Here is a 23977-nt window from a genome sequence, read left to right on the forward strand (position 1 = left end):
TACGAACATTTTTAAGTCTGTTTTCAGGCTCTACGTAAAAAATAAAATGCAGCCGTTGAACATACTTTGAATTGTTGAATTTTTTATTTTAATTGTAAGGCCTTGTTCTCAATTTTTTTAAAATTTATTTATTTATTTTTTATTTATTTATTTATTTGAATTAGGACAGTGCATATTAAACAATGTTTCAGCAGCTGCTTTAACATAAATATGCCAGAGTTAGCACAGGAGCCAAATTTCATCCGTTGTCCTAGGGCAGGATAAAAAGTTCAACAATTACATTAACAACACAATAAAATAGCACAATATTAGAGGTATAAATACTTACAACGTTATTACAATAAAAAGCAAGTCTAAAAAAAGTCCAAGAAAGTCACAGAAAAACAACAATAACTAATGTCTGCAGGACTGGTTTGTTTTCAGCCATTTTTTAAGAGCTGTTTGGAAGGTAGGGTAGTTTTCACAGTTCCTAATGTGCTGTGGCAGCGTATTCCATAACTCTGTGCCTCTGATTGACACCACAGTTTGGCTGAATTTAGTCCTGCGCCTTTGAACATTACAGCCCCCTCGAGTTAAAGCCCTGGTGCCTATTCCAACATTTGTTTTTTTCCTTATAAAATCTAACAAGGGGGCGGGGGGGCTGACTATTTGCACCTTAGACATGTAGGGTCCTTGGTAAGGGGGGTGCTTGGACATCACTGCCAGCAAGCAGCAGATGTCCTCCTAGCACCCTACCCGCCAATTTTAACCGCACCTTAGACACTTAGGGCCCCTTGGTGGGGCCCTAAATGTCTAAATAAAGGGGGGGGGGGCAGCCCATTAAAAACTTTAAAAATGAGAGGCATCCATGTACATTTTATACAACTTTATCCTCATATGTTTGTTTATTTCTTTTCATTTATGAATGAGAACGCTCTAACTCATCTAGGTCACACAAGCTTTGGATTTCTGTTCTTCAGAGCAACTAAACACTGTCATTTCACTTGCTCTAAAGAACAGAGATCATGCACTTTGTCAGATGGTCGGTGGAATTGATGTGCTAAACATATTTGTAAGTTCAAGGGCGATTTCATGGGAACCCTGATATGCTCAGGGACTGGAAGATTTAAATCCGGGTAAAGGGTAATGGTTTTTCACTAATTTTGGCTCAATGTGGTGCAATGTGATTACCAGAGTATTGTTTGTATAAGTCTAAAACATTAGAGTTTGAGATTTTGACTTAATTGCTGATAAATTTGCTGTAGACAAAGATCCACGAAGAGGACTCTGCATTCGAAGAATGTTTGAGTTTTGCTTAGTTTTATTTTCTGTCACAACCCATTTGCAGAACGTCTTTAAAAAGCCAATTTTCCAGAATCTTTCAAGTTCAAAATAAATCTGTGAAAGTGCAGCCAACATGAAAATGCATAAAAACAAGATGAAAAATTACAATAGTATTTCACAAGACTGGGAGGAAAAGGCAAAATACTGTCAAAAACATCCAACAACGTTGGTAATTAGTTTGTTGAAAGTGAAGCACATTTTTGTAATCATGGAGAAAAACAACTTTTTACAATTTAACAGATTTTCCCAGATGCCCTTTTTCAAAGCAACTTTTGGATAGTGGAAATACATGTCTTACTCAAAAACACATTGACTAAAGGGCCTTTATCATGTTTTTCTTAAGCCTTTAGAGTAAAATATATATCCATACATATCATAATATATTACTTTTGGCACACTAAAGAAAGATTGTTTATGAAATATTAGTTATTTTCGAGAGTTCATTTTATAACCCGAAAGTCAGAGGCCTCGATCTCTGTGGCACCTCCTTTCTCTCCTTCTGGTTGCCGCCCATTTTATGACCTACATTCGGCCTTGTCAGCATGTCTGGGTTTCGCCCAATGAAAGCAAACAACATCCGAACTTTTGCAAAGATGAATGTAGATGTTGTGTATATAAAATCTAAGTGTTTAGCCGATCACCGCTAGCTCCGTAGAGAAAGTGTGTGTGTGCGTGTTGGCCTGGGGGCGGTGATCGCAGCGGAGACTCCACATGGAAGTGGCTGTTCCTCACTTTGTGACATCACAATGTGAGGACCTGCTTGTTTTTGTGGATTGGAAAGGGCTGGTGCTCAGAGTGCAGTGTTTTAGAGGAATTCTCAGAAATATGTAAATGGATCAAAATACCACTTTGGTTTTTTTTTTTCCGTGAGGAATTAACATTATAATACACTTAAAAGCTAAAAAAAGTTTATCTTTCTTTAGGGATTCGAACCCCTTGACTGGATTGATTGGTAGGATAGAATTAGGGCACTCAAAAAAGGGGGGGAAACAACACCGGTGTTCTGGAGTGAGCCCCAACCGTGTCCACGGAGATGTTTTTTGACTACGTAATTTTTTCTTAAGTAGTTCCAACTTATGCACCTTAAAGTCCCTTTGATGTTTTTCAAGTATGAAACACAAGGTAAAAAACTTTTTTCTCCCTACATTTCATCAATTGACCCATTCAAAGTTGCCCCTTTAGTTGGGCCTTTAAGATAATTTCCCACTAAAATTTTACTCTCATACAGAAGCTTGCCTCCATTTTTTAAGGGTTACTGAAAAAGCTTTGACGAGAACTTGCTGCAGCAACCTGACATTGGCGAAGTCAGAAATTAATGGAGCTTGGAGCAAAAAGGGTCCATAAATATTCATAAACAACACCTACTGTGCCTTTTTTTTTTTTTTTTATAAAAACTATGTGAAATTTCTCATACTTTAATTTTGCTGAAGTGAACTCAAAACACAATACCGGGAAGTATATATATATATATATATATATATATATATTCATATATATGCAGGGATGAAAAAAAACTTTTAAAACTTTACATACTTGACTTTGTACAACTCTGGCTCACAAGAGACCAATTAATCAGTCCTCCAAACTGCATTATTCATTAAAACCCTTGGCTGTCCTTCCTTTGGTATAATACACACTGTTGGCCTTTATTCTACAGATATAATCAGACATATTAGCGCTTAGGCAAATATCACTAAATGGAGAGATAAATGCTAAAACTTCACAGATTCCATTGGGCTTTTGCCGTTTAATAAGCTGCTAAACATGTGAAAATAAATGAAAAGAAAAGAAAAGAAAAGAAAGCAACTATTGTTTAGGTGGGTTTTTTTTACATTTTATGAACAAACTCTTATAAGAAATGGTCTAAAAATGAGATGTGTCACTAAATCCATGCATGAAAGTGCACAAAAAAAGCTATTGAGTTGGAAAATTTAGATCTAAGGGAAAGAAAAAGGTCATACTACTTTATATTTCCTGTCCCTGTACACTCAACCATCTGCTCGCATACAACAACATAAACATCCACTCACTGAATCTCATATCTGATCTGCCACTCATAAAATTGGGTCAAGGCCTTCTGTGCTACCATGGAAACCATTTCAACTACTTTGCTGCGATCTACTGATCCTAAATAAATAAGGAAATTTAATAAAATTGATTCTTTATGTAAGAGATTGGATAGAAAATAGAATGCCTTAAAGGAGTATTGTCCCTTTGCCTCCTCTGGCGTTTTTCCGTTTTTTTTTTTCTTCTTGTTCTTCTGTCTTGAAGAATGATTGAAAGACGTAACATACTGCTAAAGAGGAACAGTGCAATACGCCAACACCTTGTATGATTGAACGTAATTTAATAATATCGAGCGTGAAATATAAAGGGACTCTTTTCACAGATGTGTGACTGAATCCTCCAGTACCTGATTAAATTGGCCCGTCTGTTAAGACACAGGGGCAGAACCAGGAATTGGCAAGTATCAACAGAATGTCAGAATAAAGGACCATGAAGCATGGGAAAAAATGAAATAGGGGGGGGGGGGGGGGGGGAGCAACAGATTAGGAGAAAAAACCAAAGACTGGACTCAATGAGACGTTGGGAAGACCAAAGAATGGCAACAATATTTGAGTGGCGAAACCGTGGGTTGAAAGGAGTCATTATTAGAATTTTTACAGGACATTAGGTCAGCTGAATATGGCTGCCTTGCAGGCGTGTCAACTAAGTCATTGTCTAAAAAGTACGGTAATCATTGCATCAACCTCCTTGTGAGGTCTTGCGTCAATAAGGAAAGGAGATGGGACAAACAGAAGAAGTCAAGGTGGACTCTAGTCATTTCTGTTTCGAGGTCATTCAATTACAGACATTCAAGTGATGAAAAGAAGACAACATGAAACGGGTTCAAAGTCCTGTCTTCTCGTCTGCTTTTCCGTTAATTTACACTTTGGCAGGTGTGACACAACTTGAGAAAGAGGGCTTTGAAGCCTTGACAAGTTCCTCAAGATGGAAACTAGGAAACAAGCAATAAAAGGAAGGATGAAGTAGTAAAGGAAGGGTAAAGTAGTATTGGGATTAACTCATTACAAAAGTAATGTATGGAAGTAACACTTGTAATAGAGTTAAGCTATGCACATCAACACGTATTTAAGCAACCACTTATAACGAAAAATCTACATAGATGCACATTTCGTGCTTCTGCATACAAACTCTTGCTCTCGTGTCTTTTTGCACGTTTTTATGACCATTTTCTGCCTTTACGTACAAACTACGAGGCCATTGAAAGATAAACCAGGTCGAACGTTGACCAATCAGCGGTTGTGGTTTCGGTATTTTTAACATGTTCTTATGCCATTTTATATTAAATTAAGATTTAAACTGTTTCTCTAAATATTACTTTATTGAAATGGTTGTGACATTGATATTATTTTTTTTTATTTGGCAAAAAAACAACATAGTCATAATAAATAATAAAAAAAGACACTGGGAACGTTTTTTTAAATAGATCAAAACTTGATCGCAATGTTTTAATATCTATAATTATCTTTAACCTGGCAGGTAAGAGTTTGTTGGTAATCTGGTTTTATTGGCACTCTTTTACAAATAATATTCAACACTCCTGTCCTGAACTTGTTTGAACTATCTCAATCTGACTTTCCTCTTTAAGCCATCTAAACTGTGCTGTCTCGGTGATGAACTCCCTCCTAATCATATCCATGCTTGTCACTCTCAAAGTGAACATCAGCATCACTTATCTCTGCTACCTCCTGCTCTGCCTTTTTTCCTCTCCTCAGTGTCTCTGTGCTTCACAACATTGCTGCTCTCACCATCCTGCACAGCTTTACTCTTGCTGGCACTCTTTTGTCACACATCACACCTGACAGCTTTTTTTTTTCTATCCCGGCCCTCCTCACACATGCCTCTTCACCTCTTTTCCACACTCTCTGGACTCTTGACCTTAAGTCCTTAAAATCCCTTCTTTACCTTGGCTCCCTGTGAGATTCCTGTCTAACCTGATCAGTCAGCTTGTCCATCACAGCAAACAAGAAGGGGGGCTTAAAGCTGATCCGTAATGCAGTCCCACCTGAACTTTGAGCTCCTGGGACACCTACAGCACACCTCACCAAGGACCGACATCCTTTCATTTTCAGCCAATCCAAGTATAGTTCACTAAGGATCACTAAGACCCACTCAGAGGTGCAGAGTCACCTGATGGACTGCAAGATTGCATGTTTCCATTTTCATGCATTTTTTTTTGCACGAATGAGAAACTTACTAAACATTTTTGATTAAATAATCTACAAAGTGTGGTATACTCAAACTAGCATATTGTGCAGATGTTGCTTGCAAATGCATTTTCTGTAACAGCATATTATATTCATTAAAACTAAAAATCTATGCTTCTAATGTATCTATATACAGTTTTGCGATGTTAACAGGTTATTTTTTAACCCTTATATTGTGTAATTATGATTTAATGGAAACAGTGCAATTGTGGGGGTTTTCTTCAACATTTCGAGAATTTAAATAAACTTTTTGCATATGTGTAATGGAAACGCAGATTATGTTGTCATGGATGACGAAGGTGTTCACGTTTAACAGGCCTTGTGTCCCCTTTTAATTATCTATATAAAACTACAACTAACAACTATTTTATTTGTCACTTTTCTAACTAAAATAATAATCATGACACTTTTTGCAGCAACTGCTTTTATTTGTGTGTTCAAAAAATGTATTCTGTCTTCTTTTACAGGTCAGCAGTTTAATTGCTGCAGCAGAAATGATTTCTGATCCACAATTTACAATAAAGTTTTTAGAATAAAAATTACCCAAAAGTTATTTATTTTTAAATTCTCACCTTTTGACAATGAAACCATGTTGCACTTTTGTTTGAAACATCATCAAGTAAAACGCACCAGAAAAAAACAAGTAAAATTCATAAACGTATTATCCTTTGCCTAACAAACATAAGTTACAATATTTAGTTTAGCACGGAATAAAAAAAAGGCTACACCACATTCCCTCTAAGGTTTTAGTTAAACTTGTATTTATAATACTTTGTAACTTTTTTTTCTTCCTCACCTCATCTTCCTTTTGTCTTTTCTTTTTCTTCCCACTGTTTCATATATTCTCCCTCCAGCCAGAATTTCTATTAGTCATAAAACTGCTTGCAGCCAAAGTGTAACAAATGGATTCATGCACATAAACAATGCTAGTTTTGTACAGCCATGATCAAAACTCTTGCGTTTACGTTTCAAGTTTCTACGACTGTTTTCAGGTTTTAGATTCAAAATGTGCGGCAAATGTGAACTTTGACCAATCAGGAACTTGAATATGGTAGTGGTCTATAGATGGAGTCCATTTTAGTTCATGCCAACTGTATGAAAATTGATCATGGAGGAAAAATGAATAATTGTGGTTTGTGTCCGGCTGCAATTATGACACCAAGTCTGTTACATATGGGAATAGAGTTGTGAAAGAAAAAGCCAAACTTCCAATGCTTAAACATTTCTCACAAAGCCTCTTTTCAACTGTAGATGGCGAAAATAGGCTAGTAAACAATAAAAAAAGAAAAAGAGGCACCTCCCTGCGTGTCCTGTTTGAACACTATATGTTTAGCACATATGAATATAGCATAAGTCCTTGCCACTCTGGTATGTCCTTGACTACACCCCAGCCAAAACGCTTATTACCCACGCTTCCCCTGTCCTCGACCACGCCCCTCCAGTCTGATCACCAGCTACATACTGTATATTGATCCCAGTATTTCTTATTAGAGGGTCCTAATTAAAACCCCTCATAATGATCAACACACATATGAGGTCACATCACTCAAATTCCTGAAACTCACTGCCAGCCATCAGGTTCCATTTCTACTGTAATCCTCTGGAGAAACCATGAAGAACTCCTCAGTGACCTCAAGTTATTTATTTGCATTATTCCATTCACCCTCAGTAATCATTCTCGTGCCAGTTCAGTATCCTTATCTCCACGCGCAAGAGAGAGATTACCTATGTTAACATAAATTATTTGTATCTGCAAATTGTTTTTTTAATCAGCATTTAACTGCTTTGCAACAAATCTTTTCTAAAATGTATGTAAACGGGGATTCGGCTTTTTCGAAGATGGCGGACGGGTCGCCGGCGTAATTCGATGCTCCCAACAAAACAGGAAAATAGACTCCTAAGAATCCACTATTAACAAACGAAGATAAGCACTCAATGAAAGGAGGAGTCGAAACCAGAGGAAAAATGAAAAGACATGACCAGATGAAGGGAAAAAATGTAGATAAAGCCAAAGAAGACGGAGACGAACGTGCTGGTGCTAACCAGCTAGCGGAAACCATGCGTTGTGGACTCGACTCCATCAGCAAAGAAATCCGTGACCTAAGAGCTGACATGAAACAAGACATGGTCTCTTTGAAGGAGCAAGTTACAGAAGATGTCAAGAAGGAAATCACTGAATTGAAACAAGAAATCCACCAACAACTGGCGACAAATAATAAAACCCTTCAAACGCACGGAACCCAAATTGCCGAGGCCGAAGAACGCATCGCGCAAATCGAATCCTGGAACATGGATGTGAAAGATGCCCTCTCTAAATCTCTGCAGCAACAAAAAATATTAAGAGAGCGGCTCACAGACATCGAGGGAAGAAGCAGACGTAACAACATACGAATATTTGGAATACCGGAGGACGAGGAAAAAGGCACAGCGACAGACTATGTTACAAAACTCCTCTTGGAGAAGCTCTCCCTGCCTCCAGAAACCAGCCTTCAGATCCAACGTGCCCACCGAGCGCTCACTCAAAAGCCAAGCCGCGGCGCACCACCGAGGTCCATGATAGTCAATTTTCTCCAATTCACTACCAAAGAATCGGTCCTCAAAGCAGCATGGCAGAAGAAAATCGAGGTGGAGGGGAGACGGCTGATCTTCGATCATGATTACCCGACGGAGGTGGTCCAAAAGCGCAAAAATTACAGCGGAGTCAAAAAAGCGCTTAAGGAAAAGGGGGTCCGTTTTCAGACTCCTTTCACCAAGATGAGAATTCACTGGGACTCTGGAGTGAAAGTTTATGAATCTGCGCGGGAAGCGGCAGAGGAGTTAAGAAGAAGAGGATTTACGGTGGAGCTCCCCACACCGGACAACACGGAAGATGACGTCATACAGGAGCGGCTGCTTCATGGATTTCCATGGCAACGACCCGGCGAGAAAAGCGGAAATGGAGCAGCACGGCGAGCTAAGGAGAAACTGCAGGAATTTGGACGAGCTACGTCTTAAAAGTTACAAATGAATATTAAGTTAAGTCCTTTCCTTTCTTTCTACATATATAGACTTCCTCATATCATAATTTGTGCTGTTGGGAATATTTACCCATATGATGGATGTTGGACTAGTAGGTTTAGGTGAAAGTTTTTTTCTCACCACTACTGAGGGGCCCTCCTTAAACGCGAGGAACCCCCCCTCTCCCACCAACAGGGGAAGGGAATGGCGTGTGTTCATTCCACTTTTGGAAGCCAAATGTGTTTCAGAAATGTGTTTTTTTTTCTTTTTGGGCTACAAGTTCTGGCCTTTTGTTCAATGTTCTTGGGCTGTACATCAAGTTTTGGAAGAAACAAAGCCATGGGTTGTAATATAAAAATGGTTACACTTAATGTGAATGGTCTAAATAATCCCATTAAAAGGAAAAAAGTCATCTCAATGTTAAAGAAAGAAAATGCACAGATATTATTTCTACAAGAGACAAAGCTAAATGATCAAGAACACAACAAGTTTAAACAAATGGGATACAGAAACACCTTTTATAGCTCCAATGAATCAAACAAGAAAAGAGGAGTCGCTATTCTTATAACGAACTCCATACAATTTGAATGTAGTAAAGAGATAAAAGACAAATGCGGAAGATATGTAATGGTTAAAGGGAAATTGCAAAACGAACTAATCACAATGATAAACATATATGCCCCCCCTGGAAGTAAAAAAACACTTTACAAATCTTTATTTGACGTAATTGCACATGAGGCAGAAGGCATATTGATATGCGGGGGAGACTTAAATGTAACTCTGAAGAGCCTAGACACTACAAGTGTCCGGAACCAGCATAAACCTTTGGCAGGATTTATCAACACAACTCTAGAGGAAATGGGAGTTATTGATGTCTGGAGAGAAATACACCCATTAGAAAAAGACTATACATACTATTCTGGGTCACACTCGGTTTATTCTAGAATTGACTACTTTTTAATGAACACATGGGATAAATATCGAGTGAAAGCTTGTGAAATTGGTACAACGAATGTCTCTGACCATAGCCCGGTCTTTTTAACAATTAATATAGACAGGAAAAAGATAAATACTTTGTGGAGATTAAACATAGGAATTTTAAATAAGGAAACTGTGAAGGAACAAATAAAAAACACAATTAAAAGATTTATTGAAGAAAATGACAATGGTGAGGTAAACCCCAATATTCTGTGGGATACGTTAAAAGCAGTCTTGAGAGGAAATTTAATTGCCATTACATCGGCACAAAATAAAGAAAAAAAGGATAAATACAACCAGAAAGTGGCAATTTTAAACAACTTAGAAAAACAACATAAGCAAAGTCAATCTCAAACCATCTTTCAACAAATTAAAACACTAAGGACAGAAATAAATGACATTTTAAGTGAAGAAATTGAAAAGAAAACAAGGTTTGTTAGACAAATGTATCATGATTCCGGCCCAAAGGCAAACAAATTGTTAGCAAGACGATTAAGAAAACAACAATCTAATAATACAGTAACTAGTATCAAAAAACCCGAAACAGACAAATTAACAGATGATCCAGAGGAAATACTAGAAATTTTTCAGAATTTCTACAAAGATTTATATTCAAAGCCCTCACTAGCAAATGCAGACGATGTAACTAGCTTTCTTAACTCACTTGATTTACCATCAATAGGAGAAATGCAAAACAGAGTATTACAATCAGAAATTAGGACAGAAGAAATTAGATTAGCTATTGGAAAATTAAAGACCTGCAAGGCACCCGGTAGTGATGGGTTCCCTTCTGAAATATATAAGCTGTTTGAAAGTGACCTGTCACCTTTACTGCTGAGATGCCTTAATTGGACTTTAAAGGAAGGAACTATCCCCCCTTCATGGCAGGAAGCAGTGGTTTCTCTTATCCCTAAGGAAGGGAAGGATTCAAAATTATGCAAAAACTTCAGACCAATTTCTGTTTTGAATGTAGACTTTAAAATATATACATCAATATTAAGCAAAAGATTTGAACTTTTTGTATCTGATCTAATAGATGAAGACCAGACGGGTTTCATTAAAGGACGCCAGACACAAGACAATATTAGGAAAAGTCTACATATCATTAACCATGTACAAATGAAGGGAATTAAATCTGCACTTATTAGCCTAGATGCAGAAAAGGCCTTTGACAGTGTTAGCTGGGAATTTTTATACTTGGTCCTTAAAAAGTTTGGATTTGAGGAGAATTCTATTAAAATTATTAAAGCATTATACCAAGCCCCAACAGCAAGAATAAAAGTAAATGGAAATCTGTCAAATAGAATTAAATTAGAAAGGGGCACAAGACAAGGCTGTTGTTTAAGCCCAACTCTCTTTGCATTATACATCGAACCATTAGCACAAGCTCTGCGACAACACGAAGCCCTCGAAGGAATAGAGATAAGCAACACAAAGCACATAATTGGCCTCTTTGCAGATGACATAATAATTTTTCTCAAGAACCCAGACAACGAGCTTCCCATACTGATGGACTTTTTGAAAGTATTTGGTCACTATTCCGGATATAAAATTAATATAGATAAAACCCAAATTCTTACACTAAACTACTCTCCGTCTAAACAGATTAAAGAAAGTTACAATTTGAAATGGGAAAGTAAGACAATAAAATATCTGGGGGTCATCCTTACTAAAGAGATTGACAAACTATATGAAACAAATTTTGATCCGATTGAACAAAACATGCAAAAAAATCTGCAAAAATGGAAAACTTACCCCTTAGATCTCAGCTCTAGAGTAAAAATAATTAAAATGAATATCACCCCACGATTTCTCTACGTATTCCAGGCTTTACCAGTAAGAATACCACAGCATAAGTTTAATTTATGGAATAAAAATATATCTAGATTCATTTGGAATGGGAAAAAACCTAGGATAAGGTTTTCCACCCTTCAGTTATCAAAAGACAGAGGGGGGTTGGCATTACCAAATCTCAAAGAATATTTTTATGCAGCACAGCTGAGACCATTAGTCTGTTGGTGTGTACCAGAATATGAAGCAAGGTGGAAAGAATTAGAGATTAAAAGCTTAAACATACCAATACAAACGATTATAAGAGACGCTAAATGTACTGACTATGACCAAAGTAATGTTGACTTAATTACATCCTTTACAATAAAACTATGGGAAAAAGTAGTTAAAGAATACAAACTTCAAAAGGAAATAAAAATACTCAGTTGGATTGCTTATGATCCAAAATTTCAACCAAACCGATATGATTCAACATTTAGACACTGGATAGACAATGGCATAACTGCATGGTACTCTATTACAAAAGACGGAAATCTACTTAGCTTTAGGGAATTAAAAAATAAATTTGGATTGGGAAATCAAGATTTGTTTAGATATCTACAAATTCAGGACTTTTATACAAGGGAAATTAAACCTAACCTAGAACCTAAAAAAAGATACAGTATAACTAAAGTAATATTAGACGCTTATAAAAACAGTAAAACAAGGGTTATCTCATCTTTTTACCGTTCTTTTACTGAAAACAGGAAAAGTTCATCATTTTACATTAAAAGTAAATGGGAATCTGAGCTTAATCAAAAGATTACAGAAGAAGACTGGTTTAAAATGTGTCTCACACAGTGCTCTTCTACCAGCTCTCAAATATGGAAGGAATTTGCATGGAAGAATCTCACACGGTATTTTATAACGCCCCAAATCAAAAGCAGACAACTAAAAAATCTACAGGCTTGCTGGAGACAATGTGGGGGTCAAGAAGGGAATCATACTCATATTTTCTGGTCATGTCCTAAATTACTATCTTTTTGGAATGATGTAACAACTGTCATAAAAAATGTTATTGGATATCACCTGCCAAACGAGTTTACAACTCTGTATCTGGGTAATATTGAAGACTCTGTACTGAATGAAGATGTTTACCTAGTAAGGATATTACTCTTGGCAAGCAAGAAAACGATAACAAAAAAATGGCACAAAGTAGAGCCCCCTGGAAAAGATGACTGGTTGAAGATCATATGGACCATTTACTCAGTGGAAAAATTGACATTTCTACTCAAATTAAAATTAGACGTTTTCAAAAAAAAATGGAAAAAATGGTACAACTATATGGAAAACCAATAAAAGGTTTAGAGGATTTCGTGTAGGTATTAATAAAAAAATAAAAAAAATGTAATAACAATAAGAAAAACAGCCCAATTGCAGTTAGTTATGTCTGTTCTGTTGTTTGTTGTGGTTGCTGACCCGTGTATGTAAATGCTGACAACTGAAAACGTTCAATAAAAACAAAGTAAAAAAAAAAAAATAAATAAAATGTATGTAAACGGAATCTTACGAAAGTAAAAAGACCCTTTTCTAAAAATTGGCTTATTAGAAAAATAATCAGTTTAAGAACATTTTTAAGCAAAAAAAATAGTTAGTTTGACAAATTATCTTTGACTAGAATCTTTTTCTTACAATAAGAAAAAGCCGTTTATTATCTAACTGCTTCAGCTGACAGATGGTCCAACTGTCACAAAATACCATGAGTTCTTACAGTTTTTGAAAACATTGGGTTTTCTTGTTTCACAAAAATCAGAATAAATAAAATTTTATTCCATCTAAAAAGTGTTTTTGCACGACAGTTTCTTATTCAGGAAATGATCAGTGTAATGACGTACAAAACACAATTATGAATACATGTGAACCTTTCCAACATTCCACACATCTATCCAGGCAAAGCTTTACAGAAACATAAAGAACTGTATAGAAAGTGTAAGGAAAGGATGTGACCTCTCTGCTCTTCTGGAGGGAAATTGTGAATTATCTCAGTCTTCAGAGTGCCACTGGCCTCCTCGCAATGAAAGCATGTTTTCATCACCTGTATCTAGAACTGTTTGCTCTCACCTCACAGCTGGAGTCCAAAGATGAAAGTAGAAACATAGTTGACCAGTAATTGAAAGCATCTCCATATACAACTCAACTCCTTTAACAACTAGTGACTGCAAAAAGGTCTGCGTCACGCTGCATTCACACCAGCTGCGTCACTGTCAATGAAAAGTCTATTCGTAGACCAGAATTTCAAGCTTCTGCGTCTGGAACGCCTGTGATCGACAAATCTTCAAACTTTGGTGTTAATGAGTCTTTCCAAACCCTCTAGGAGGGCATTAATTTCCATTGTTATGCCGACGATAGGCAGTTGTATTTATCCATGAAGCCTGACCAGAATGACCAGATAGAGAAAGTGAACGCCTGCATCAGTGACATCAAGACCTGGATGACAATCAATTACCTCCTCTTGAACCCAGAAAAAACTGAGGTCATTATACTTGGTCCTAAAAACCTTAGAGATGCTCTGTCTGCTCAGATAGTCTCCTTGGATGGCATAAGCATAGGCCCTAATTCCACAGTTAGAAACCTTGGGGTTTTATTTGACCAGGATTTATCATTTAAGGCTCATATATCTCAGGCGTGTAGAACTGCCTTTTTTCCCCTGCGGAATATTGCTAAGATCAGAAATCTACTTTCTAAGAGTGATGCTGAAAAACTCATCCATGCATTTGTTACGTCGAGGCTGGATTACTATAACTCTTTGTTAGCAGCGTGTCCTAAGAGTTCCTTAAGAAGTCTCCAGCTTGTTCAGAACGCAGCAGCTAGATTGTTAGCAGGAACTAGCAGAAGAGATCACATCACTCCTGTGTTAGTTTTGCTCCATTGGCTCCCAGTTGATTATAGAATCAAGTTCAAGATCCTCCTGTTAACCTATAAGGCCTTACATGGAATGGCCCCGTCCTATATTAAGGACCTCATAGTCCCTTACCAACCAATCAGAACACTTCGCTCGCAAAATGCAGGACTGCTTGTGGTTCCTAGAATTAGTAAAAGTACGGTTGGAGGTAGAGCGTTTAGTCACCAAGCCCCTGTCTTATGGAATAAACTCCCAGCTCATGTAAGAGAGGCCGACTCAGTTTCTACATTCAAAGCTGGACTGAAAACATTCCTCTTTGGACAGGCTTATTGTCAGACTAGTTAGTATTCAGAGATTATTTAACTTAATGTTAATTTGTTTAAATTAAACTTAATAACTATTTCTTTTAAAAGGCTGCTAGAAGTTGAAGCTGGGGTAACTATGGTGCACTGGGGTTCTGTCCTCTTTTCTCATCTACTTCTACCCTCCTTCTCTCCTCTATTCTTGATTATTATTCATCATTTAGTTCTCCATGCCTCTGTTTGGTACAGTGCGATTCATGTATTGTCCCTCTTTTCCTCTCCACTCCTGGGGAGTGGGAGTGCGTCCAGACTCCAGTTGGCTCATCCGTGCTCCAGTTCCTGACCGTTTACCTCGCCTTTGCTCCCGCTCCTACACCTGGCTGTGGATCCTGCCTCTGGCTCGTCTCTGCTCTGTACCTGACCGAGTACCTCGCCTCTGCTCCTGCTCCTACACCTGGCTGTGGTTCCTGTCTCCGGCTCGACTCGCGCCTTTGACTGTCCCCCCAACCACGGCTGGATGAAGCTCGTCTGCTGGACTTTTAAATATGTAGTTGTAGATTTAGATAAGTAAATTCTTCTCTTTGAGTTCTGGTAAATCGCCTGTCCATCCTGGGGGAGGATCCCTCCTTCATGTGGGCACCCCTGAGGTTTCCTCGTTTTTCCGGAATCCGGTTTTTTGGGAGTTTTTCCTTACCGCGAAGGGGGGTCTAAGGGCAGGGATGCCAGTATAGCTTAGTCAGTTTGTTAGTTCATTTTAGTATTTTACTATTGCACTCTTTTTATTCACGATCCTTTTGAATTCATGTTTCACTTCGAAGCCCATCGAGACGACTGTTGTTGTGATTTTAGGCTATACAAATAAAATTGAATTGAATTGAAATTGAATGTGAGGTTTGGGTGCTGTGTGGATCCTGCAGCATTTCAGGAACGTTGTGTTCCAATTTTGTTTAAAACAATTGCCCTCCAATTAAAGTTTTTTGTCTGAAAATCATCTCCATCCGAGGTCAGTTTTTATCATTATTTGCCAACAGACAAGCACGATGCGTTTAAAAACAAAATGATTTGCTTGGATTTTTAAGTCTTTTTTTTTTCCCTGACCGAAAATGAGAATATATTTCTAGCAGTTCTGACCTTCTGTATTTGCATTTGGAAGTGGTAGCACATTGGGCAGCAAACCTTTCCTGCAGAAGTGATTTTCATAATGACATGCAGGCAGCTCTCCAGAAAAAGAGACTGCAAGAAGTAAGATAAGGTGCCTGCTGACAACTGAGAGAATGTTAATATTCCTTTCATTGTTCAGTGGCTTGTTCAAAGTTATTGCTCTTTCCCACCTTGAGTTTTTTTTTTTGTATTGTGACATAAAATGGCAGGACTTGCAAGAAGGAATTATTACTGACTGGATCTGCTGTCGCCCAGAAAATACCCAAATAAGTTGCTGCTAAAAAAAACAAGTTGCTCTGCTTTCCCAAAAACAATTTAATTGGCTGGGATGGATCATTTAGAGTCAAAGGACCCCAGATTTTTTGGCTTTAAAGTCAGACTCCAATCATCTTTTGATCTATTTTCAAAGTTTTCTCAGTGGCTTTTTAAAATTGTTATTCTATTTTTGCCAAAAAAATAAAATAAAATAAATAATATAAGTTATTTGAAATTCACCTCTGAGCTGACCACCAAGTGAACCTCCCCCTACTTCCCATCATCCATCTGTTTACATGCACTCCCAGTAGCTTAGAGGCCCTCACAACCCCAACCTAACATTTCTGGTGAAACAAAAATGGCGAGCAATGTTGGAGTTCTGGAAAACAAAGATCTAATCTTTGTGGACGCATCAGAATGGAGGAGCAGGTAGCTTGTGGCTTGCCGTTGTAGGTTCTACGTCACGGCTACAAGATTTTTCCAACGGCACTTTTTCATCCGCTCCTGATTTACAACAACTTGAATAAAGAAATAACCAGAAAAGTGACTTTGATCTTAATTTCTGTTATAAATGTCCTCCCTCATAAGAAAAATGCTACAAGAAAATGTTAAAAGCACAATTTTCATCAGAGTGAGTTTTCAAAAAGTTGAAGTCCCATCAGCCGTCCCACACCTGGTGTGCAAAATTTCATCTTCACATTTGTTTCATCCCCTGGAGGGGGGGCCAGGTGAGGTGAGCTCAGAAACCATTTGGTGGTTTGATCCCTAATCCATCGTTACTGTATTGCTTAATGTCAAGCAGGGAGGCATTGGAACTCATCTTTACAATTGTCGGTGTGACCCGATCGTGGACTTGAACCTGTGGCTTCCTAGTGTCAGGGCAGACACTCTTCTACTGAGCTGGTATGAGGCAGTTTTCCTGTGACAGCAAAATTATTGACAGCATCACGGCTTACCCATCACTACAGTTGGGTAAACATCAAAGCAGCAGGAGACCTGACATTTATGTGTGCGCCTCCTTCTGCACAGCTTTGCAAATATTAGCTTTGATTAATCTTAGATCACATAGTTCTCCTACTTACAGCTTTTAAACGTCGTCTTCGTCTGTGACAGAACAACAAAGCTATGTTTCTGTGAGATCAACTCACTAAAACAGTTATGAAGTTAAAAGGCATGTGGGCTGTTTATTTTCATTGCGGGCTGATGCTATACGGAAACACAAACTTTGATGAAAGTGTGTTGCATGGAGGGATCCACGCAATCTCAGCGAAATTTTTGAATCTCTTTTGAGTATTAACATTAAATACCGGATTTGACCCCATGACCTTCATGTTTTGAAGCTGGTCCAGAAACCTTTAGGGTTCTAGTTAATGATCATAAGATTCTAAAATATCTTTTAGGGCCAAGCATCCTCTTCCTTTGAGGCAGAGGACAGTGGACTTGTATCCAGCATGATGTTGGTTCAAGAACTCGTTTGATCACAGATCCATCAGAAAATGTGTTCCTTTTTTTTTTTTTTCACTGTGGCAATCACCAAAATAGGAAGAAAAGAAAATCTCTAATTATGATTTGTGGAACCAGTGCACTGGAATAAACTGTCTCCGAATGTAGTGGTCGGCAGTAGTTGCATGTCAGTGCCAGTGGTGGAAATTGGGCTGTTTTTCACCTAATTAAGCTTCCTTTTAAGTCGTAAGGGTGGAAAAAAAAAGTTACTTTTGTCATATTTTTAAAATTCGAACTAAATTTGAATGCTTTACTAACTTCTTTGAAAGCCCAAAGCTATTTACAGTCACAGTCCTATAACCAGTGATGTGCATTGCAGTAGGAGCAATGTGGGGTTCAGCGTCTTGCTTGAGAACACTTTGACAGATGGGGCGGGGACCCCCCAAGGCGGGGACCAAACCTTCTTTAAAACTTAGACAGTTGAAAGAACATTTTTCAAGAGAAGGTATTTAAAAATAAGTTACCCTGAATTAGGAAAAATCTAAACCCCGTTCATTTACTTCTCCTCAGAAGGCAAATGTCATTATTGTTTCAAAACAAATTTGGGATCTTGGTTGTCATTTTGTAATTTTTTTGAAATTGTAATTCAATTTAAAATCTAAACAACCAAACAAAATAACTTTTTTTGGTTTATTTTCTCTGCTTATATGCAGTTAATTGACTTTTTTAATTCATTTTCATACATTTAATTCATTTATCTGAAGTCTTGCAGTTCAAATGTTGGTTTCTGTGTATTTTGGTTATTTTTTAATTTTTTAATTGGATTAACCTGAGCAGAATTTATTCTGTATTTAAGCTGATTTTTTCAAAGCAGATCTGGCAACCCTAACTGGAGCCCACTGAAACATTCCTGTCTCTTTGGAGGCTCTCTAACTCTTCTCCCCAGCTCATAAATGTGTTCCTCATTTCCGAGGCATCTGCAGGAACAGCTTAATTAATGTGTAGAACAGAAATGGTAACAGATGGAACAGTCGGCCCTGCCATTTTGAAAAGCCGCTGAAGGTGGCACAAAAACAGGAACAGTTAGAGGAAATACGTAAAAAAGAAAAAAAAAAGTGTTAGAAGCACTGAAAAGATTTTCTGAATGTGCCCCAGAGAAGCTGTTCTTTTTCCTGATTCTTTCACAATCTTTGTGGGTTTGGCGGAGGAAATGTAAAGGCGATAATGAGCCCGGATTTCATCTTTTTCCCGCAACACTTTAAATATGCAGACTGTGAATCTAGCATCAAGAATCTGGCTCAGGGACGGGCAACTCCAAGCCTCAGGGGTCGCAGTCCTGCAAGTGTTCCAACATAACCTGCTCTGGCATTTTCTAATTGGCTGGACGCACCTGAACCAGGTAATCAGTCATGAGTAGGGCTTTGATATCTGGAAATCATGCAGACACACCGGCCCTCAAGGCCTGGAATTGGACATCCCTAAACTGGTTCCTCTTCCAGGAGGTAGGACATCTGAGGTCATATACCAACAATAGTCACATTCCTGGAAGAAAATTGGTCGAGAATTGGAGAAAATTGGCAAAAAAACACCGTTAACCCCATTAAGCTGCGTTCACACCGCCCTCAGCAACGTGCGTTCAGGCGACCACTTCCAATGAAAAGTCTATGTAAGCGCGTGTAAATACACGTTTTGGGCTCCTGCATTCAAAACACTCACATTCACATGTAGCTACACACATTTATAGGATTATTTTTGGGCTCTGCATACAAATTGAATGTGCCTCACAAGTTAAGGCAGGTTGAATTTTGACCAATCAGAAACTCGGATTTTGCAAATCGATCACGAAGAAGAATTTAATAGTTGCATTTTTTTTAAAACCAGCTGGAATTATGCAACACAAAGTCCTTCATATTTCGTAATTTATCTGTGAAAGTAAAAGCCGGGAGTACGATTTGGAATCCACCGCGAAGACAATTTTACACCAAACCTTTTCCATCTTTAGGTGGCGTCATTGCTTGGTAAGCAGTAGCAAAAGACTGGTTGTCCAGTGTGAACACTGTAGGCTAAATGCATAACCCGCACTGACCAGTGTGACAGTGGCTTTGAAGCTAGATTTATTAATTAGGACAAAAAAAAAACATAAGCAGGATCTTGAGAGGTTGAAAAAGCCTGCAGATAGTTTTCGAAGAATCTTGACGCACAAGAACACAACAGATGTGCACAACAAGGTGGTGCTGCTAAAGAAATATTTAGAACAAATGAAGGTTTCTCAAGATCGAGACCTCATTTCCACAGCTGGGTAAAGTCACAAGTGTTTGCTAACAAGAGCTCAAGAAGAAGCAGTCAGCTTATTAACAGCCTTAAAGCTAAGCAGGATGTTCTCTGACAAACGATGGCTAAGGAGATTGCTTTGCTGACATTAATGTCATCTAAGACACAACAGGTCTACAGGCAGCGTCGGAGGATCTGAAATCTAGGCTCAAAGATAAAACCAACCTCACTGATTATCGGCTAAGCTGTGTCCAAGTGGAACGCCAATCCAGCAGCAGCTGCAATTCGCTGAGATCTGCGTTCTCTAAGCTATGAAAGCGACACAGGAACTTTTTGATCTTGTTTGGGTGTAAAAAAAAAAATCTGACAGGCTCCCAGAGAAAAAGAAAAGAAAAGCAGGGCAAACAATCCATCTTTGTTTCTTATCTTTCTAAATATATCTTTTTAAATATTACTAGTTATGTTTCCATTTTTAACAGTAGTTAAGAATTACTGTATCTTAAACATGCATTTGAGTTGTATTATACGTTTTGCATTGTACTTTTGTAATGTTACAGTTTTGTATTGTATTTTTTCAAGCATTCAACAAAAAAAGGGGGGGGAAAGTGCTAAAAATCTAACATAAATCTTCATTTTAGAGCAATAAAAATCTAGTATCCATGATCTCGGACGTCCCAAATATCCATATTCATATTTTTAGTTGAAAATATCTGAGTATTTGGATACTTGTTACAGCCCTAGACAAAATAGAATAGTATAGTGATAGCAGTTACCTCTTTTACTGCTTTGCCTTTCTGTGCCGTCTGTCTGTCTGTCTTTTTGTTGCGAAAAAAAAAGACAGTTGGGCTAAAAGGAGCATGAAATGAATGTATGTGCTAAAAAACGCATTTAAGGTAGATGAGGTTTGGGTATTAAACATGAGCAGAAGGAACCTTGAAACAAAAGCTGGACATTCCAACAAATCACTCACGGGAGGTGATCAGGATGCTGCAGCTAAAGCGTCTTCCTCTCAAGTTTGGTGGTAATAAATGTCACTAATCTGAACAGCTCACTGAACACCATATGTTCAGAACGACATAATTACATTATTATGTAATAGAAAAATATCTGCTTGGTAATTTATTATCCTGTACCCACAAAAAGAGAAAAAAAAAATCCCATTTATCTTTCTCATTTTTTTGGCCTACATTTAAAAACATGAAATCGATGGTAAGCATGTGGGAGATGCTTCCATGTCAGTTTTGATGAGCCTCAAGTACTTCTTCAACCACTTGAAGTTGGGACAAAATCAAAATGAGCTCTTATAACAAATTAACCTCCACACAGTATTTCATTAGCCCCATCTTATCATCCCATTTCTAGCCACCCGAGGTAATGAAAGAGGCTGGAAGGACAACAGGTGATGTATGAAACATGCAGCCGCTGAGATCCATGATACTACAGAATCATGCCAGCCTTTTTTGAGAGGTGAAATAATACCAAAAGGGTAAAAATGAGCAAATAGTGTTGTGATCCAAAAGGATTACAAAGAACAATTTATACATTTCACTTTTATAAATTGAGGCAACATGTAACCATAACCCAACTAACCAGATGTCAATACTTTGCTTTTTCACGAAACAGTTTGTCTGACTTTTTAAATAAAATTATATTGTACTTCTGGAGAAAAGAAATCACCAAAAATAGTGCAAAAAATATTCTAATCAACTCACCCATTGTGTGGATTTTATGGGGAAGGTGCATTGCGGGAGTTCATTTTCTGTTGCTGCCCTTTACTCGATATAGTCAGAGTTAGGTTGATTTTTTAATTTTTTATGTTTTACATTTTTTTTATGCATAATGAATAATCCCCCTCAAATGATGACATCACAGTGGGCATTCCCTCCCTCCTCAAGAATCCTAGTTCAAGCTAAACGTAACAAAATAACATATATTGTGACCATATTAGAAATGTGGGCATAATTATCAAAAAAATCTCTGTTGCAAAGGACATGTAAAAATTTACTTACGCCGATTTCTCTAAAATATACATAGACTTGTTCATCACTCCCAGGCGACCAAACAATTAAATGGTTGCTATGGAGATAAAACAAACAGAGATGCTGCCGTTTTGAAAAAAATTGCAGTTTTTTTTCATGAATTTGTCAGGCGCATCCCTGACCAGGGTAGAAGAGGCAGAGAACTCCAAAGCCTCATTGCTGTAGGTATTGTACTTCAATTCAGACTTTATTCTTATGCAACTGACTGAAAAAAACAAAAATCAGAAAATATCACTTCAATAGAAATCTCAAGGAAGATAAAACATCAGAATAAACAGCATTGATGGTTTTTTAAGAGTGTTAGTAGCCGAATTAGTATGAGCATCTGCTGTGGTCCGATGGGCCATCACCAAATCTCATGAATAAAGAAGGTGGGATGCACAGCACCTACATGTTTGATCCCATGAAAGGCAGTGAAGGAACCAGATAAGAGAAAACGCCACACAGAGGCAACAAAGCAGCGAGAGTCCATGGAACAAAAACACCCACCCAGGCACAGACCTACAAAGCCAAGCAAACCAAAACTATCATCCAGCCCTGACCCACTACCCACAGTGCCTGGACCCTTTCTGATGAGAGTACCGAGCCTTTTCAGACCAAAATCCCTGAGAGACGGACAAGGACAAAGCCTAAACCCCCCATGCCGTAAGACCACCATCACAGTGAGATCAACTGGGATTAACCCACGCATCCAGCAGCAGAGATGCATGTGGCAGAAAGGTCAGAGAAGTTTAAATGAGGAAAAAATAAAATAACTGTGGATAAATAAATATGTGAAAAATGTCCCTCTCAGTGTAATTATAAGGTTTGATTCTTGAGTGAGACAAAAGGCTGAACACGTTACCATTTGGACTTTCTTCATCTATGGCCACGATGGTTGCAGGAGGACCCGATCGAGAGAGTTTACATTCTGGAAAAAAGAAAAGAAAACATTATTTTAGTTTGATACATTTTTTTTACATATCAGTACAAAAGCCAATAGTTGCAAAAAAAGTTAAAGTTAAATTTTGATCTCAGTCCATGTAAAAGATAAAATGAATTAAGAAGCTGTAACAACTCGGTGCAAATCGTCGTTTTTTTTCTTTATACCTAACCCAATACAAGATGCTCTGCTCGGTCAGCAGGGGTTAATGCAGCCACGCAGAGACTGCACACCTTTAGCAGGAAGAAAGAGATCATTCTTACCCTCATATTGCCAATCTGTGGTCAAACAGCAAGGCCACCATGGAAGAAAGGGGGAAAAGACAGTAATCGAGGAAGAAAAAGCAGAGGAGAAATATCAATTAAAAGGCAGTGTTTCACGGCCGCTACGTACATTTTCATCTGCGCAATAAAAAAGTGAGAAACGTTGTGGTCTTTACATGAATGTTTACAGATTAACCACGTTAAAACCACAAATGTACAAATAAATCACGCAAAGAACACGTAAATCAACGTAGAACATGAACCATGTATGATCATTGCGCTGTATATGCGTAAAAAAAGCTACGCAACTACGTACAAATAATGCGTAATTCTCAACCACTCAACAATTTTGAACGGCTCAAAACTGATTTCAAGTAAAGACCCATTGGATGAAACCCTCAGGGGACATCTGTGCAAATCGACGAACGCAAGGAACACATGAATTCTGTATATCATGCATGTATCACGAAAGACCGACATTTTATAAATGAAAAATGTACAAAATGTACGTAGTGGCCTAAAGATCGGAGTAGGGCAAAGAAATATATACAATTTGTGACAAACATGCCGGAAAACAGTTACGAGGCTTTGAAATCTTTTTTTTTTCAGGATGGTATTTGTGCTCTCATTCATAAAACTCAGAGCTTTTACTGTAACCTCACTGTTGCCTTTTTCAATGAGGAGACAAATAAGCCTTCACGCAGAAAGGGGAGGCTAAAAAGGCTTCAGTTCAGAAGAATCACTGCAGACATTCAAGAGCTTGTCTGCCTTTGCCCTGCTGGGACACGGAAAAACAAGTCCACCAGCGTTTAACAGACGGGCTTACATTACAGTACAGCTCCTGGGGATGGGCGGGAAAATCCCAGCGGAAAAATGGAAGATGGATATCTGCTCACGTAGAAAATGGACTTCATGGAACAATGATTCCCCTTTCTGTCTATCTTCCTCTGCCTCATTCACTTATCATCTCCATCATACATTACTGGACTATTCTACTGACCTCAGAAATAATCTGTAACATTTAAAAAAGAAAAAAAAAGAAAGAAAAATCATGTTGAAAATCATTATGGGGAACTTTTC

At 38.0% G+C, this 23977-nt stretch overlaps 1 protein-coding gene across 3 annotated transcripts in view; it reads right to left on the reverse strand.

The window, feature by feature from the left end:
• LOC101164350 (protocadherin-15) overlaps positions 1–23977 on the reverse strand; it is a 231738-nt gene that overhangs the window by 162879 nt on the left and 44882 nt on the right. For all 3 annotated transcript variants that reach the window (XM_020711888.2, XM_011487983.3, XM_020711887.2), the window contains exons 3-4: positions 22898–22912; positions 22557–22622 (exon numbers count right to left, since the gene is read on the reverse strand). In XM_020711888.2, coding sequence (XP_020567547.1) covers positions 22557–22622; positions 22898–22912 — 81 coding nt within the window. The remainder of the gene's footprint in view (positions 1–22556; positions 22623–22897; positions 22913–23977) is intronic.

The sequence above is a fragment of the Oryzias latipes genome, chromosome 19, assembly GCF_002234675.1.
Source record: "Oryzias latipes chromosome 19, ASM223467v1".
In the NCBI taxonomy this organism is placed as follows: Eukaryota; Metazoa; Chordata; class Actinopteri; order Beloniformes; family Adrianichthyidae; genus Oryzias; species Oryzias latipes.